We start from the raw sequence: 18,325 nt of genomic DNA on the forward strand, positions 1-18,325 counted from the left end.
ATATATTTATAATTGTTATATCTTCTTCTTGGATTGATTCCTTGGTCATTATGTAGTGTCCTTCCTTGTCTCTTGTAACATTCTTTATTTTAAAGTCTATTTTATCTGATATGAGTATTGCTACTGCAGCTTTCTTTTGTTTTACATTTGCATGGAATAGCTTTTTCCATCCCCTCACTTTCAGTCTGTATGTGTCCCTAGGTCTGAAGTGGGTCTCTTGTAGACAGCATATATATGGGTCTTGTTTTTGTATCCATTCAGCAAGCCTGTGTCTTTTGGTTGGAGCATTTAATCCATTCATGTTTAAGGTAATTATCGATATGTATGTTCCTGTTACTATTTTCTTAATTGTTATGAGTTTGTTTTTGTAGGTCCTTTTCTTCTCTTGTGTTTCCCACGTAGAAAAGTTCCTTTAGCATTTGTTGTAGAGCTGGTTTGATGGTACTGAATTCTCTTAGCTTTTGCTTGTCTGTAAAGCTTTTGATTTCTCCATTGAATCTGAATGAGATCCTTGCTGGGTTGAGTAATCTTGGTTGTAGGTTCTTCCCTTTCATCACTTTAAATATATCATGCCACTCCCTTCTGGCTTGTAGTTTCTGCTGAGAAATATATATAAGGAGTTCCCTTATGTTATTTGTTGATTTTCCCTTGCTGCTTTCAGTAATTTTTCTTTGTCTTTAATTTTTGCCAGTTTGATTACTATGCGTTTCGGTGTGTTTCTCCTTGGGTTTATCCTGCCTGGGACTCTCTGCACTTCCTGGATTTGGGTGGCTATTTCCTTTCCCACGTTAGGGAAGTTTTTGACTATAATCTCTTCAAATATTTTCTCGGGTCCTTTCTCTCTCTCTTCTCCTTCTGGGACCCCTATAATGCAAATGTTGTTGCGTTTAATGTTGTCCCAGAGGTCTCTTAGGCTGTCTTCATTTCTTTTCATTCTTATTTTCTTTATTCTGTTCCATGGCTGTGAATTCCACCATTCTGTCTTCCAGGTCAGTTATCTGTTCTTCTTTTTTTTTTTTTAAATTTTTTAAAATCTTTTCCTCTACCTCAGTTATTCTGCTATTGATTCCTTCTAGTATATTTTTCATTTCAGTTATTGTATTGTTCATCTCTGTTTGTTTGTTCTTTAATTCTTCTAGGTGTTTGTGTTTTAATTCTTCTAGGTCTTTGTTAAACATTTCTTGCATCTTCTTGATCTTTGCCTCCATTCTTTTTCCGAGGTCCTGGATCATCTTCACTATCGTTATTCTGAATTCTTTTTCTGGAAGGTTGCCTATCTCCACTGCATTCAGGTGTTTTTCTGGGGTTTTATCTTGTTCCTTCATCTGGCATATAGCCCTCTGCCTTTTCATCTTGTCTGTCTTTCTGTGAATGTGGTTTTTGTTCCACAGGCTGCAGGATTGTAGTTCTTCTTGCTTCTGCTGTCTCCCCTCTGGTGGATCACCAATATTTTATTTTTGGAGTGTCTAATCTACTATATTTTTAATTTGTAATTGCATTTTAATCTCTAGAATTCTGTTTGGGTTTTTAAAATATATTCTCCATTTCTCCTTTCATTTTGTTTATGTTCTGTTTTATATCTTTGAGCACATTTATAATAGTTGTTTTAAAGTCCTTATGTGGGCTTCCCTGGTGGCGCTAGCGGTTGAGAGTCTGCCTGCCGATGCAGGGGATGCGGGTTCATGCCCTGGTCCAGGAAGATCCCACATGCCGTGGAGCGGCTGGGCTGGTGAGCCATGGCTGCTGAGCCTGCGCGTCTGGAGCCTGTGCTCCGCAACGGGAGAGGCCACACCAGTGAGAGGCCCGCGTATCGCAAAAAAAAAAAAAAAGGCTTCATGTGTCAATTATATTATTTCTGTTATTTCTGTATTTTTTTTCTATTTTTTGGCTGCGCTGCACAGGATGCAGGATCCTAATTCCCTGACCAGGGATCAAATCTGTGCCCCCTGCCGTAGAAGTGCGGTGTCCTAACCTCTGGACTGTCAGGGAAGTCCCTCTGTATGTTTTTATTGAATTTTTAAAGTGTATTGTTATAGGTCTTATTTCTTGCATCTTTGCATGCCTGGTAATTTTTTATTGATGATGGACATTTTGAATTTTATGTTGTTGAGTGCTGGCTCTTGTATTCCTTGAACCAACATTGTATTTTGTTCTGGAATGCAGTTAGGTTTTTTGTGGATCAATGTGATCCTTTTAAGGCTTACTTTTGAGCATTTTTAGGGAAGGTCCAGAGTAGTTTCTAGTCTAGGGTTTATTTAGTCCCATTTTTTTCTGAGAATTGTATCCAATGTCCTGTATATTATGAGGTCTCTCCACTCTGGCTGGTGGGAACACAAAGTATTCCCAACCCTGTGTGAACTCCAGGAAATGTTCAGCTACTGCCTACCAGTGGTTATTTCTTTCACTTCAAGTAGTTTCCTCTCACTCATGCCTAGATCAATACTCAGAAAAAGACTGAGAGGATCCCCTGCAGGTTTCCAAAGCACTCTCTTTCTTGGTATCTCCATCTTCTTCATTACTCTGCCTCACAAATTTGTTTGCCTGATGTCCCTAAACTGCAATCTATTCTCCTTACCTCAGCAAGACCTCTAGGCTCTCTTTGGGTTTCCCTCCTTGTGCTGTGGCCTGGGAACTGCCTTCAGGCAGTAACTTGGGATCAATTATTGTCACTGGAAGGATATATTTATTTATTTATATTTCACTTTATATCTGTCAGTCAATTGTAGGTTCACCTCATTTGTTTTCCAAAGTCCTGTGAAATCTGTTATCCAATATCTGGTAAGAGTTGCTTTGTATATTTTGTCTGGTTTTCGAGGTGTTTACAGCAGGACGGCAATTCCAATAGCAGTTAATTCTTCATGAACAGAAGCAGAAGTTGTACCAACTCCAAAACAAATTTTCAAAAGACAGTAATTGTAGGACTAGTTTTTCAATAGCCAGAAATAATGTGTAGAAGAATAGGATAGATTTTTGTGGAAAGATACGGGGGCTCTTGAGAGTTGTGAACCTGTAAAGGACCATCTTGCTCTTTGGAACAGTGTAGTTGATGCAGTATCTCTTTTGCTGATCCTAATCACCAGGCAGGATTCTGTCAAATAAATTGTAAGCCCTACCATTTCATCTTCTTGGGCCTGCTGCTGTCTGTGGACTAGACAGTTTACCTCTGTAGACTTTGGTGGGGGCGGGAATTGCTCTTGGAGGAGCCTGGCAGACCTTTCTCTTTGTGCCTTGGATTCTGTATCTATGTTATGGTCAAATGCCTCACTGTTATCCCCTCTGACACACTACTTCCCACCCACTTTCCCAATCACTCAATACTTTTTGAAGTCATTCAACTCTGTCCTCTCGATCACTAAGCCATTCACTTGTTTCACCACTTCTTCATGTGTGAATCTCTGTAACTGTGTGCTAATGTTATAATTGAATGCCTGCCCCGTGGAAGAGCCTAAGTATCATGGTTTATCAAGTTCCTACACTGGATATCCATGGACTGGAGGGGTGCCTAGCATTCAAAGTTCCATGCCAGCGAGTTCAGTCTGTCCAAGGTGACCTTTAGAATGTACTCAGAAATTTATGTTCAGCTGGACAATCCTATCATGTTCACAGAATCTCCCAAAGATGATTTGGGCTTAAGGTTGTTAGCCCTTCTGAGATCCACAGTGTTGACCAGGGTTTCTCTACCTTAGCATTACTGACATTTGGGGCTGGATAAGTCTTTGTTATTTGGACCATTCTGTGAATTGTAGGATGTTTAACAGCATCCCAGGCCTCTACCTACCACATGTCAGTAGCACCTTCCTCTCAGTTTTGACAACCACAATGTGTCCAGACACTGCCAAATGTCCTCTGGATGTGCAAAATTGCCCCAGTTGAGAGTTACTGATATAGACATACTGTTGTGGGCCACACTCCAGAGATCCCATAGATGTGAAGCTCTGGGAACTAAACATGAAGAAACCTAACAGGCCATTGGTGTCTTCTTGGGGTGAGGTCAGTCCAGGGTGTCTGCCCCATGCAGGATATTAACTGGGAGGACATTGACCTTTCAGTTAAACTCCTGGATTTGAGTCCCGCGTCTGCAGATTTGGAGCAAGATTCTCCACTTTTCTGCTCTTCAGTTTTCTTATGTGAAAACGAGGAGATGTCTTGTTTACCTCACATGACACAGTTGTGAGAACAAAATGAGGTTTTACATATATACACACACACATCTATATGATGTAAGGATACACAGACAGGGACTTAATAATGGTTTAAATGTAAGTGTACTTATTTGCCAGTATGATTAAAAGGGCAATACAGGAAAAATATATTTTTCAATCCATCATATAGTCCTCCCTGTGGCTTTCAGTATTGCTCTATGCTAGAAAGCACAATAGGGGATGTCTAACTTTTAAGAAAAAAAAAATTATCTTTTTAGCAATTAAATTTTCAACTAAATTAAGATGCAAATAGTCAGATTTTTGTATTTACTCCTTAATTTTGCATTCAGTAATCTGATCAGACTTCACAAGAATTTAAATGTCTTGACAGGAGGTAGTGGCTTTTAGTTCTCTTGGGATTTCATTGTAATGAGCCTGGTAAATAATTCAGGAAGATATGAGAGGCCAATATATGGGCAGCACCTGGTGCTATATTGTTCCTGTCTAAGCATGCAGAATCCAAAGATGGCATTCTACACCAGTCACTATTGTTCTGACTTAAACACAAGTCCTGTATTCAGTGGCCATTGGAATAATAATAATTGATTTTTTTCCTCTTCCAAGTTTCCTCCACAATAAAAGAAAACTGTGCTAAGCTGTTTCAGAAACACAAAGCAGAAGTGGCATCCTTTTTTAAATTCCCACTGGTAAAATTTCAAATCTGTTTCTCTGTTACGGGGTAGATTGCTTCAAAGTATTGGGGACATGTCTGCCTTTTCTGCTGGAGTTAATTTAAGCCTCTCTACTTTTGAGCATTTCTACTTTTGTTCTGCAAGGTAGAGCTTTTTTTTAGATCACAGTATTCATATTGCAATCATCTTCTGAGAGAAATAACACCATCCTCTGGCCACTTGCTCACTCTGTGGGAATTCTTAGAACCCTCAGTTTCTCTCCCTATTACCTGAGTAGCCTATCCCACTTCTAGTAGTCTAACAGTTAAAAAATAAACAAACAGAAAACTCTTGGCAAAGGGCTTGCATATCCTTTTGAGATCCCAGCTGACTGGACATAGAATGTTCCTCCCTTCACTGAGCTAACAGGAGTGAACAGGACCAACCAACAGACAATGTATGCAGACAGTATGGGCACCTGAGCCTACCACCACCCAGGATCAGACAGAGCTTAATCCCTAAGTTGCATAGAAAGATCTTTGAAGGGCAGGGGGGGTTTCCACTAGGGAAAAAAAGAAGATGTGTTCACATATTGAAACTAAAATTCTTGTAGTGCTGGACCATAAAAGGGATCAGAAGAGGGACTGTAGAGCTGTATATCTATAAATTGTTAGGTGTGCTTTGTCTTTGTTTTTAAAGTATTGTTTATTAAAGAGGTTTTGAAATATATTTATTTAAATATATTCTATATTTTAAACCTTTGTTATATATAATGTATATAACTACATATAATAAAAATATATAGTTAAAATGTGTAAAATATTTTAAACCTCTGTAATAAGCCATTTACATATATGTGTGTGTTTGTGTTTATTTGTGTGTGTTATATATAAATAACATTTGTTTTTTAACAGGCTTAATTGCTTTCTTCTCCTTTGAGACCTGTGTGAGAGTACTTGGAGCAGCGACTGCCATCTGGTGGCAAGCCAGAATCATCGCAGTGTGTGACTTCATGGTTACTAAGATGCCCGCTCTTGACTCACATGGTCTGCACTGGCAGCAGGGGATGAGGAGAGCCTGGAGGGTGTCTGATGAAGGAGCTTAGTGAAATAACTCTCCACTTCCACCTGAATGGATTGTTCGTCCCAGATTCTGCACCAGGAGCCAGCTTCAAAATGGCACCTCTGAAGAAAAGATTTGAGTTGCTCTTCTGTTTTACTCAAAGATCTTCTGGTTATCTACTGGTGGGTAACCAAGACTGTGAATAAGCACATACCAAGAGGGGCATATGATGACATGGAGTCTGAAATAAACTGCTCTGAATTGTGTGATGGTTTTCCTGGCCAGGAGCTGGAGCGGAGACCCCTTCATGATCTCTGCAGGACAACAATTGTAAGTGAGCAGCCATGGGGTGTCAGGGCTGCTTAGATGTACACGTTGTTGTTATTATTGTTGATGATGGTAGTGGTGGTGGAGGGGGGAGAAGTACGAGGAGGAAATGCTTATGCAGGACATTATGTCCCAGCTCTGGGGGTCATGGGGGCAGTTCATGTTTGATCTATAGAAGAGCCTTCGTTCCTAACAGCTTCTCTTCATTCTGTTCTCAGACCTCTTCCCACCACAGCAGTAAGACCATTTCTTCATTATCTCCTGCCCTCTTGGGTGTTGTTTGGACTTTCCTCAGCTGTGGAATTCTGCTGATAGCCTTCTTTCTTGGCTTCACAATTCGCTGCAGGAAGAACAGGTAAGCAGCCCCATATCTCGTTGCCTGAAACATGAAACCCAGAGTGTTAGTGTCATTTTGGCACCACGAGCTGCTGGCTGGTATCAGCAAAGCTTGTGTTCTACTGTGGCGTTAAACTATGTGAGAAGCTGTCCCTGAAGGAGGCCTGGCCTTGCAGTACAATTCCCTCTTGAGAAGGAGAAAGGTCTGGCCCACTCTTGTGCTAACTACTACAAGGATATCCAAAGAAGAGAATGAAGAGTCTCTCCTCATAAAGGATGGTGAGATCTTTCCGAAAAGATGAGGTATTTGTATTAAAAATAGAGAGCACGTAGAGAAATATTCCAAAGCAACATTAAAGTTTATGGCAGCACAATTGGAACCAGTCTGGGTAAGCTAAGGTTTCCGTAAAAATAGTGAAGCCCCACTACCTGGCTATTCTGCTAGGCAATTGTGACTGGTTGGAAAGTCACTGGCTCATCCAGGTAAGGGCGTATGGCACCAAGGACTGACAAAAGAAACAAAGTGATGGCTTTTTTTCTGAAGGGACTTGCAGAATCTTTCCTTCACTGGTATCCAGTCCTTCCCTCAAGGCCCACCCCATCTCTCCCACTCTGTGCCATCCTCCTGCCCCAGCTATCCCAGGCTCCCTCCTGAGAAGCCCTGCTCCAGCCTTCTCTCCCTGGTCTACAGGTGATTTCTGGATGGAGCCCATGTCAGATTTCAACAACCCCCTCAGAGATGCCAAACTCGCCTGTCCCCACAGCAGCCTGACACTTTGTGGCGATCAAATGTATTATGCTCCGTTGCCTGGGCGTGGCACTCAGATGAGGGTCAGTCAGTTGGATTTGTCTGCAGGTATTTTGGGGTGCCACTGGCCATCTGAGGCTTGGAGGACATGGAACTGTTAGGCAGCAGTGGCTTGATCTACTGGGTCAACCTCAGCACGGCAGTGAGGAGTGGCACTTGGCCCTGGGTGCACCCCTGAAGCTTCCCCAGCCACTTTTCATTCTGTCCCTCAAATACACTAAGCCCACTCCCATCTTAAGGCCTTTGATTTACTGTCACTTTACTGTTCCCACTGCCTGACAGTCTTCTCCAGATCGTCCCATGACTAGTTCCTTCTCATCTGATAGGTCTTGTCTCAATTGTCATCTCTTCAGGGAGGATTTCCCTGATCATCCTATCTAAGGTAGCGTCTCTACAGAATGGCCACCCAGCCCCCTACGTCTCATGCCATATCCCATCACCCTGTTTTGTTTTCTTCATAGCAAGTATCACTCTCTGATAATACCATATTTATTGATTTACCTGTTTATTGTCTGCATCCCCCACCAGAATGTAAAGTCTGTGAACACAAGGACCTTGTCTGTCATGCTCACCACTGTTTCCAGCATTTAGAACAGACTGGAACGTAGTAAGTGCTCAGTAAATATGTTTTCAGTGATCCTGGGAGTAAGGAGATTTAAATCCCAGCAGTAGCTGCTGCCAAGAAAATGACTAGGAAAATCACACATTCCAAGGTTAGAAAACTATGGAGTATACTATTTTCAGTTACAACACATTTCTGTAATGCAAGTTAGTACCCAATTGGCAAATAAGAAAATAACATCATTGGTTCATATGTAATTTTTTCCCCAGCTAATCAATAGTTTAAAGCATCCAGGGGCAAGCTTTCTTACAGTTAAAGAAGGAAGCCTTAAGCTAAGAATACTGTGATAGCAGTGCAAGCAGTAGCTGGTTTAATGGCTTCAAGAACTGGTATTCTACCTACAATGTGACGCTATCTGATGAAGTTGCAGGAGTAGATGAAGACATGAAGAAGACATTTCCCTCGTATTTAAAAACAATTGATTGCTGAAGAAAACAGAGATCCAAATTAGATTTTGATGACAATGTTATCTATTGGAGGTGAATGCCCTTAAGGACCTATGTCTTGCAGATTTAAGGCTGTAAAAATCAGCTGTGATCCTGGGTACAAGTGGTAGTGGACATGTACTGAGTACTAGGATTTTAATTGAGATAATTATTATTTTTTATTAGTATTCTGGTTACAAAGTTAAATGTGTTTCATATGTTATGGCCCCACATTATTTTCCCATAAGCCGTTACTTTTATCCACAATTTTGTAGAATGTGAGGTTTTTTAAAAAGCATTTATATGTCTGAACACTTGTAAACAGTGTTATAGCAGAAGCATCTGTATTTGTTTCATTCTACTAAAGACTTTGTTCCTTGTCTTGCTTGCAGCGGGAGCATGACTTGGCATAAAAAGTAACATATTAAGAGGCGCTGTGAGTAAAAACACATTTTGCAGTTAAGTAGCTTACAAGGTCAGACAAGGAAACATAAAATAACCCAGTTTCAAAAGTGCTTTCTTAAATAGTAAAATTTGTTCAAAGGTGCAGCATCACAGTTAGATGCCTCATTTCACTCCAGTTCTGTGGTCTCTAAATTTGTGAATGTGACTCTGTGTGTGCACACACATGCATGTGTGTGCCAGAGTAAGAAAAACATTTTAATAAAATAAAAATAACGTAGCAGTGTTCAAGTTCAGTCACCAATACTGCATTTTTGATAACATTTTAAAATGTAGTCTACAAGGGAAAATCTGTAAAGATACAGAAGACTTGAACAACTCCATCAACCAACTTGACCTAATTGACATTTGTATAATCCTACACCCAACAGGAGCAGAATACACATTCTTTTCAAGTACACACAGAACATTTACCAAGATAGATCATCTTCTGGGCCATAGAGAAGATCTTATTAAATTTAAAAGGATTCAAATTATACAAAGTATGTTCTCTGACCAGAATGGAATTAAATTAGAAATCCATAACAGAGAGATCTCTGGAAAATTCTGAAATATTTGGAAACTAAATAGAATACTTTAAAATAACCCATGGTCAAAGAAGAAATCAGAAGGGAAACTAGAAAGTATTTTCAACTGAATGAAGGTGAAAACACAATATATCAAAAATTTTTGGATGCCATTAAAGCAGTACTTCAGGGGAAATTAGAGCACTAAACTCCATATTATAAAGAAGAAAGATCCACCTTACAAAACAGAAAACAAGAGCAGATGAGTCCCCAAATAAACAGAAGAAAGGAATAATAAAAATCAAAGTGGAAACTTATAAAATGAAAAACAGAAAAGCAACAGATAAAAACAGCAAAACCAAAAACTTTATGAAGATCAATAAGATTGACCAACTTCTAGACCAAGTGACCAGGAAAAAAAAGAGAATATATAACTACCCAAGTAAGGGAGAGAGAGCTGTCATCACTAAAGATTCTATAAATATTAGAAGGAAAATAAGTTAATATCATGAACAACTTTGGTCGGCAGTCTCTAAAATGTTCTCCAATAAGTCCTACCTCCTGGTAGTCACAATATTGTGAAATCTCTTCTCCTTGAGTATGGGCTAGACTGACTGATTTGCTTATTAGTCACTTGGGATAAGGTTACAAAAAGACTATGGCTTCCAACTTGGATCCCTCTCACTCTTTCACTCACTCACTCTGAGGGATGCCACCTTCCATTTTGTGAGCTGCCCTGCAGAGAGGCCCACATGGCCAGGAGCTGATGTTTCCAGTCTGTGGCCATCAAGGACCTGAGGCTTATTAACAACCACGTCAGTGAGCTTCAAAATAGATCTTCTGAGTCCTGCTAAGAGCAGTGTGAATAAGCTTGGAAGCAGATTTTCCCCCAGTCGAGCCTTGGAGGACTGCAGCCATGGCTCACCAAGGGGTATACTTGTGAGAGACCCTGAGCCAGAGGCACCCCTGTGCCTGTATTGTAGAAATGTTACTAGTTCTACACAAAGTCTTCTAAGAAACTGAAAATAAGGAAGCATTTCCTAACTTACTGAAATGAGTTAGGAAACAAAGAATTTAGAAGAGAAAAAGGCTATAGGCTCATGAACATAGATCCAAAATTCTAAACAAAATTTTAACAAATTGAGTACAACCAATATCAAAAGGATAATTCATCATGACAAAGTGAAGTTTATTCCAGGAATGCAAAGTTGTTTTAACATCCATATATCAATCAATATAATACACCATGTTTACCAACTAAAAAAGAAAACCATATGATCATCTTAATAGGCATAGAAAGAGCATTTGACAAGGTTCAACATCCATTCCTGATAAAATCTCAACAAAGTAAAATAGAAAAGAACTCCCTACCAGTTTTTTTTAAACATCTTTATTGGAGTATAATTGCTTTACAATGGTGTGTTAGTTTCTGCTTTATAACAAAGTGAATCAGTTATACATATACATATGTTCCCATCTCTCTTCCCTCTTGCATCTCCCTCCCTCCCACCCTCCCTATCCCACCCCTCTAGGTGGTCACAAAGCACCAAGCTGATCTCCCTGTGCTATGCGGCTGCTTCCCACTAGCTATCTATTTTATGTTTGGTGTGCGTTGGTGGTATAGTGGTGAGCATAGCTGCCTTCCCTACCATTTTTTTTTTTTTTTTTTTTTTTTTTGCGGTACGCGGGCCTCTCACCGTTGTGGCCTCTCCCGTCGCGGAGCACAGGCTCCGGACGCGCAGGCTCAGTGGCCATGGCTCACGGGCCTAGCCGCTCCGCGGCCTGTGGGATCTTCCCAGACCGGGGCCTGAACCCGTGTCCCCTGCATCAGCAGGCGGACTGTCAACCACTGCGCCACCAGGGAAGCCCCTTCCCTACCATTTTTAATGGTAGAAGACTAAATGCTTTCCCATTGTGATCAGAAGCAAGATGTCTGCTCTCACCAGTTCTATTCAACAGTGAAGGTTTTAGCCAATGCAAAGAAAAATAAAAGTCACCTAACTTAGGAAGAACTAAAATGGCTTACCTTCAGGTCACCTGATCATCTATATAGAAAATTCAATGGAATCTATTTTTTTTAAAAAAACAATTAGAACTAATAAATCAGTTTAACCAGTTTGCAGGGTACAAGATCAATGTACAAAACTCAACTGTATTTCTATATAGTAAAAGCAATTGAAAAGTGAAATTAAAAGTAATGCCATTTACAGTAGCATAAAAAATATGAAATATTTAGGGATAAATCTAGCAAACAATGTGAAATACTTGTGCACTGAAAACTGCAAAACATTGCTGAGAGATATTAAAGAAATTCTAAATAAATGGAGACATATTGTGTTCATGGGTTAGAAGACTCAATATTGTTAATTCTCCCCTTATTGATCTATAGACTAAACCCAATCACAATCACAATTCAGCTGGCCTTTTTTTGTATAAATTGACAAGCTGGTTCTACGATTCACATGGAAATATGAAGCACCTAGAAGAGCCAAAACAACTTTAAAGAAGAATAAAGTTGGAGGACTAGGACCACCTGATTTCAAGATGTTACAAAGCTACAGTAATGAAGACAGTTTGGTATTGGGTAAAGATAGACATATACATCAACAGAACAGATAGAATCCAGAAATAAACCTATGCATACATGAGAAACTGCTTTTCAACAAAGGTGCAAAGGCAATTCAGTGGAGAAGGGACAGTCAGTCTTTTCAGCAAATGGTGCTGGAACAATTGGATACCCATATGCAGAAATGAACTTTGATCTACATCTTGTGCCATGTTTAGAAATTAACTGAAAATGGATCATAGACCTATCTATTAAATCTAAAAAAATCCAAAACTGTAAAACTTCTCAAAGAAAGCATAGGATAACAATTTTGTGACCTTATAATAAGCAAAGATTTATTAGGTACAACAATAAAAGTAAAATCCATAAAACAAAGCATTGATGAGTTGAACTTCATCAAAATTAGAAGCATCTTCTCTTCTAAAGAGAAACTTAAGAAAATGAAAAGAAAGCCACATACTGGAAGAAAATATCTGCAAGTCATGTATCTGATAAACAACTTGTATCCAGAATATATAAATAATACTAAAAATTGATAATAAAAGAAGCAATCCAACAACAACAAAAAAATGAGTGAAAGGTTTGAACAGACACTTCACCGCAGAAGATATATGGATGGCAAATAAACATGTGAAAAGATAGTCAACACCATTCGTCATAGGGAAATGCATATTAAAACCACAATGAAATACCACTACACACCTATTAGAATGGTTGAAATTTTAAAAGACTGGCTAAATTGGCATATACTGCTGGTGGGAATGTAATATGGTACAACCACTTTGGAAAACAGCCTGAACGTTTCTTTAAAAGTTCAACATATGGCTACCATATGATCCAGTCATTCTGCTCTCAGGTTTTCACCCAGAGAAATTAAGCTATATGTATACCATACTTTTGTATACCATGTTCATAACAGTTTTATTTGTAATAGCCAAAAACTGCAAATAACAAATATCCATCAACAAGTGAACGGATAAACAAATTTTGGTATATCCATACAATGAAATACTACTCAACATTAAAATAATTATTAATATTTGGAACAACGTGGATGGATATCAAAATAATTATGCTGAGTGAAGGAAGACAGGCAAAAAAGACTGTATACTATATAATACCAATTATACAAATTCTAGAAAATTAATCTATTGTTAACTAATCTGTAATGATAGAGATCAGATGAGTGGTTGCCTGCAAGTCGGGGGTAACACAGAAGAGCAGGAAGGAGGGATGACCAAGGGGCATGTGGAAACTTTTGGGGGTGATGGTTCATTACCTTCATTGTGGCGAATATTTCACAGGTATATACATATATCAAAACTTAATAAATCATATCCTCAAAAATCATACAGTTGATTGTATGTCAGTTACACTCATTAAAGCTATTAAAAATGTAGTCCATAAACATTCTTATTTTTTTGAGAAGGTTCTCATGAGTGAAAAAGTATACCATATTTGGTGTTCTTTTCCAAAGGGCCCTGCTAGGTGACCTAAAACCCATCTGTGAAGTGTGCTAGGTATTAATGACTGATATGGGAGAATGCACTCTTTTTTCCTAGATTCCTCATGCAGTTTAATAAGGACCAAATTAACTCTTGGAGCAAAGTAGACCTTTCATGTCAAAAGGGAGGCTCTCCTGGTGCCTCCTCTGAAATGCACAAAACAAGGGCAGTGTCATAAGTTTTGCATGAAGATAAACTTGTTCAATTAAAGGACTATCTTTTATTCTAAGACCTTATCTCACTGTCATTTGTGATAATGATTTAGATGGTAGTTATTTACATATTGTTACTTCTCAGAATTGAAAGTAGCATTCCCACAATAATCCCCAGTAGCTGGGTTTTTACTACCTGGGAAATCAAAAAGTTTGAGTAATAAGAATTGTGTAGGGGGGCTTCCCTAGTGGCGCGGTGGTTAAGAATCTGCCTGCCAATGCAGGGGACACGGGTTCGAGCCCTGGTCCGGGAAGATCCCACATGCTGCGGAGCAACTAAGCCCGTGCGCCACAACTATTGAGCCTGTGCTCTAGAGCCCATGAGCCACAACTGCCAAGCCCGCGTGCCGCAACTACTGAAGCCCATGCACCTAGAGCCTGTGCTCCTCAGCAAGAGAAGCCACCACAATGAGAAGCCTGCACACCGCAACGAAGAGTAGCCCCCATTCACCACCACAGAGAAAGCCTGCACGCAGCAATGAAGACCCAATGCAGCCAAAAATAAATAAATTAATTAATTAATTAAAAAAAAGAATTGTGTAGGGTATGAGATTTTGCCCTACTTATAAGTTAACAACTTAGCCTGTTACTGTTTTATGCTAGCAAAAGACACAAGACTCTTGGGTCAGAAACAAAGTACTTCGTTACTCATGGTAGAAAGCAGTAGTCAGAGCTTCGTGTTGGGTTTGTGCTGGTTCCCATGCCATCAGTCCCATGGGGATGATGCAGGGCCCATGATGGATGATACTTGCACACACAGGGAGCTACCATTAAAGGAAAGGAACCTAAGCCTGGGGAATTCTTCACTTTTATAGTGAATCGTAACAAGCCTATTCTTTGTCTGGGGGGTGGGGTATGTTACCTCATCTCTCAAGGTTGCTCACTGCAAACACAGCCCTGAGAAATGGTCTAGTTAAGGAGCAGTCAGGGCCTTGCCTGTGGCCATACCCAGCAAGAATGTATTTCTGTGGTGCCAGTTGTAACTTCTCATTTTTCATTTCTGATTTTATTGATTTGGGCCCTCTCTCCTTTTTTCTTGATGAGTCTGGCTGAAGGTTTATCACTTTTGTTTGTCTTTTCAAAGAACGAGCTGTTAGTTTCATTGATCTTTTCTATTGTTTTTCAGTACGTATTTCATTTATTTCTGCTATGATCTTTATGATTTTTTTCCTTCTACTAACTTTGGGTTTTGTCTGTTCTTCTTTAGGTATGAGGTTAGGTTGTTTATTGGAGATTTTTTGTTGTTTCCTAAAGTAGCTTGTATCGCTATAAACTTCCCTCTTAGAACTGCTTTTTCTGCATCCTATAGTTATTGGATTGTTGTGCTTTTATTTTCTTTTGTCTTCAGATTTTTAAAAAATTTCTTCTTTGATTTCTTCAGTGATCCATTGGTTGTTTAGTAGCATATTGTCTAGATTCCACATGTTTATGTTTTTTGCAGTTATTTTCTTGTAATTGATTTCTAGTCTCATAGTATTGTGGTCAGAAAAGATGCTTGATATGATTTCAGTTTTCTTAAATTTCCCGAGACTTGTTTTGTGGCCTAGCAAATGATCTGTCCTGGAGAATATTCCATGTGCACTTGAAAAGAATGTGTATTCTGCTGCTTTGGGATGGAATGTTTTATTATATATATAAATATAAAGTTTTTTATATGTGCTCCTATGTTGAGCACATATCTATTTATAATTGCTGTATCTTCTTGTATCAATCCCTTGATTATTATGTAATGACCTCCTTTGTTTCTTGCTACAGTTTTTGCTTTAACATCTATTATGTCTCATATAAGTATTGCTGCCCCAGCTTTTGTTTGATTTCCATTTGCATGGAGTATTCTTTTTTCCATCCCCTTGCTTTTAGTTTTGTGTGTCTTTAGATCTGAAGTGAGTCTCTTGTAGGCAGCATATATATGGGTGGTGTTTTTGTATCCATTCAGCCAGTCTGTGTCTTTTGATTGGATCATTTTTTTTAACATCTTTATTGGAGTATAATTGCTTTACAATGGTGTGTTAGTTTCTGCTTTATAACAAAGTGAATCAGCTACACATATACATATATCCCCATATCTCCTCCCTCTTCCATCTCCCTCCCACCCTCCCTATCCCACCCCTCTAGGTGGTCACAAAGCACCAAGCTGATCTCCCTGTGCTGTGCGGCTTGATTGGATCATTTAGTCCATGTTCCTTTAAAGTGTTGATAAGTATGTACTTACTGCCATTTTGTTAACTGTTTTGTGGTTTTTTTAGTTCTTTTTTGTTCCTTTTTTCTTTTGTTCTCTTCCCTTTTGATTTGAAGACTATCTTTAGTGTTATGTTTGGGTTTCTTTCCCTTTTTGAGAAGAAGACCATATATTTTATGATTCCATTTATTAAAATGCTTAGAATAGACAAATCTATATAGACAGAAAGTAGGTTAGTGGTTACCTATGGCTAGGGAAAAGCAAATTAATACTATGAGATATATACCAAATGACTTAAATTTTTAAAGATAAAGATGCAAAACTGTGAAATTCTTGTCTGCTCATGGTGAGAGTGCAAATTGGTACAACAACTTTGGAAAGTGATTTGGTACATCTTCTTTTTTTTTCCTGTGAAAATTTTTTTTCTCCCAGGTTTATTGAGATATAATTGACATATAACACTATATAAGTTGAAGGTGTACAGCATTATGATTTGTTACATACATCGTGAAATGATTATCACAGTAAGTTTAGTGACCATCCATCATCTTGTATAGATACAAAATTAAAGAAATAGAAAAAAACTTTTTCCTTGTGATAAGAACTCTTAGGAGTCACTCTATTAACAACTTTCATATGTAACATACAGCAGTGTTAATTATATTTACCATGTTGTACATTACATCCCTAGTTCTTATTTTTCTTATATGGCATATTTTCTAAAATTAACAATTCATATACCTTGTGATCCAGCAAATCCACTTCTAAATTATTCCCATGAGAAATGTATGCACATTTATACCAAAAGTTGTATAAAGAATATTCACACTAGCATTATTTGTAGTCACCCCAACTGTCCTTTAACAGTAGAAGGAATAAATGTTATGGTACATTCTTGCAATGAAATACTATTCAGCAATGAAAATGAACAAGTTATTAACACCCAGAAACATGACCAAGTCTCATAAACAAATTTTAAAAGCTAGCCACAAAAGAACATGTACTGTATGCTTCCCCTTAAATACATTTTAAAGGCATAACTAAAGTATAGTGTTAAAAGTCAAGCTAGTGGAAAAAAAAAAGTCAAGATAGTGGTGTACCTTTAGGGAGGAAGGAAAGGGTAATAATTATGAGTGGAGGTTTTGAGGTATTGAAATGTTCTTTTTCTTGACTTGGATGATAGTTACATAGATGTTTTCTTGGTAATAATTCACTGAGCTAAACATTTATAATTTGTGCACTTAAAAAATACCTTTCCTGCTCCAAGATTATTTTTTTAAAAAGTCAACCTGTCAGGTATCTATAAGTGTAGAAGTCATGAATAGGAAGTGGCAATGTCTTCAGGGGACTGCTGAACATGAGGACAAAGAGTCAGCTTCTAAATACCTTCCTTACATAATGCCAGATGTCCACGTGTTCAACTGCTTCACCATAATAGCCTTTCTTACTTTGATCAGATTCCTGCATCAGGGTTTGTTCTTAAATTTCCTGTTCCCTTGGCTTTCGTAAATGTAGCTGAGCATCAGATTTTCACTTAATTTGGATGTTAACAAGGTTAGACAGTAATCTGACATTAATCAGTTGCTGATCCTATTCTATTCCTTCTTCCATCTCTGTCCCACTAAAGAGCTTGCTTTCTGGGGGGAGGGAAGTTTTCAGACAGTAGACATATTTCAGTTCATATTCTGAACTTTGCCGTGATCAATGGAGGAAGATGCTATTCCTGTGTGCGTGCGTGCACGTGCACCCGTGTGTGTGTGTGTGTGTGTGTGTGTGTGTGTGTGTGTGTTAGGAGGAGGTGGTGATCAGGATGCTAATCTATGCACAGTGACCTTTGCTTCTATCTGACTGAGCAGATGTAGGAATTAATCATTGTCACTCCTGGATGCTGCGGCTGCAGCTGTCCGCCACTGCCTTTCTGTTCCTGATAGATTTATTAGTGCATTTTGTTTGCTGGAAAACATGCCTCAGCAGAGTAGAACTGGCAAATTAGAGAAGCTTATCTGTGAATATAATTTTCTAGAAACATGTTTTTCCTGCACATCGTACTTATGTACTCTAAACTCTTTAAAAGAAGAAGAAAGAGAGAAAAGAAAAACAAACTGGTAATATTGTTTATGTAATATCTGAACAGTTACGTCTCATCCTGAGAAATTTCACAGTGGACCAGTAACATTACTGTATAGCGTAGGATTGCAAAGAACTGATTGTCTTCTAACCTCTATACCCTTCTTCTTTTTGTATCTGCCCTCCCACCCATTAACTTTCAACTATCAGTTTGGTCCCACCCCTGGAATCTGGGCATAGTTTGGCTGTAGGCACAAGAAAATAAGTGGTGTAAATTAGCACTAAATTCATATTATAGCAGGCCCCACTAACAACTTTCAGACTATAACTAACACTCTCTGGACCCCAGGCATCCCCGCTGTGTAGATATCCCTGCAGCCTCACCAAATCCAACCCATGCCAATATTGACACTAGTCTGGATGGAAATCAAAGTA

At 38.8% G+C, this 18,325-nt stretch overlaps 1 protein-coding gene across 3 annotated transcripts in view; it reads left to right on the plus strand.

Annotated features, from left to right (window-relative positions):
• Positions 1-18,325, plus strand: part of GPR156 (G protein-coupled receptor 156) — a 93,959-nt gene that overhangs the window by 27,770 nt on the left and 47,864 nt on the right. For all 3 annotated transcript variants that reach the window (XM_004278535.3, XM_033403311.2, XM_033403312.2), the window contains exons 2-3: positions 5,728-6,205; positions 6,421-6,557. In XM_004278535.3, coding sequence (XP_004278583.1) covers positions 6,110-6,205; positions 6,421-6,557 — 233 coding nt within the window. In that variant the 5' untranslated portion in view covers positions 5,728-6,109. The remainder of the gene's footprint in view (positions 1-5,727; positions 6,206-6,420; positions 6,558-18,325) is intronic.

The sequence above is a fragment of the Orcinus orca genome, chromosome 5 (assembly GCF_937001465.1).
Source record: "Orcinus orca chromosome 5, mOrcOrc1.1, whole genome shotgun sequence".
In the NCBI taxonomy this organism is placed as follows: Eukaryota; Metazoa; Chordata; class Mammalia; order Artiodactyla; family Delphinidae; genus Orcinus; species Orcinus orca.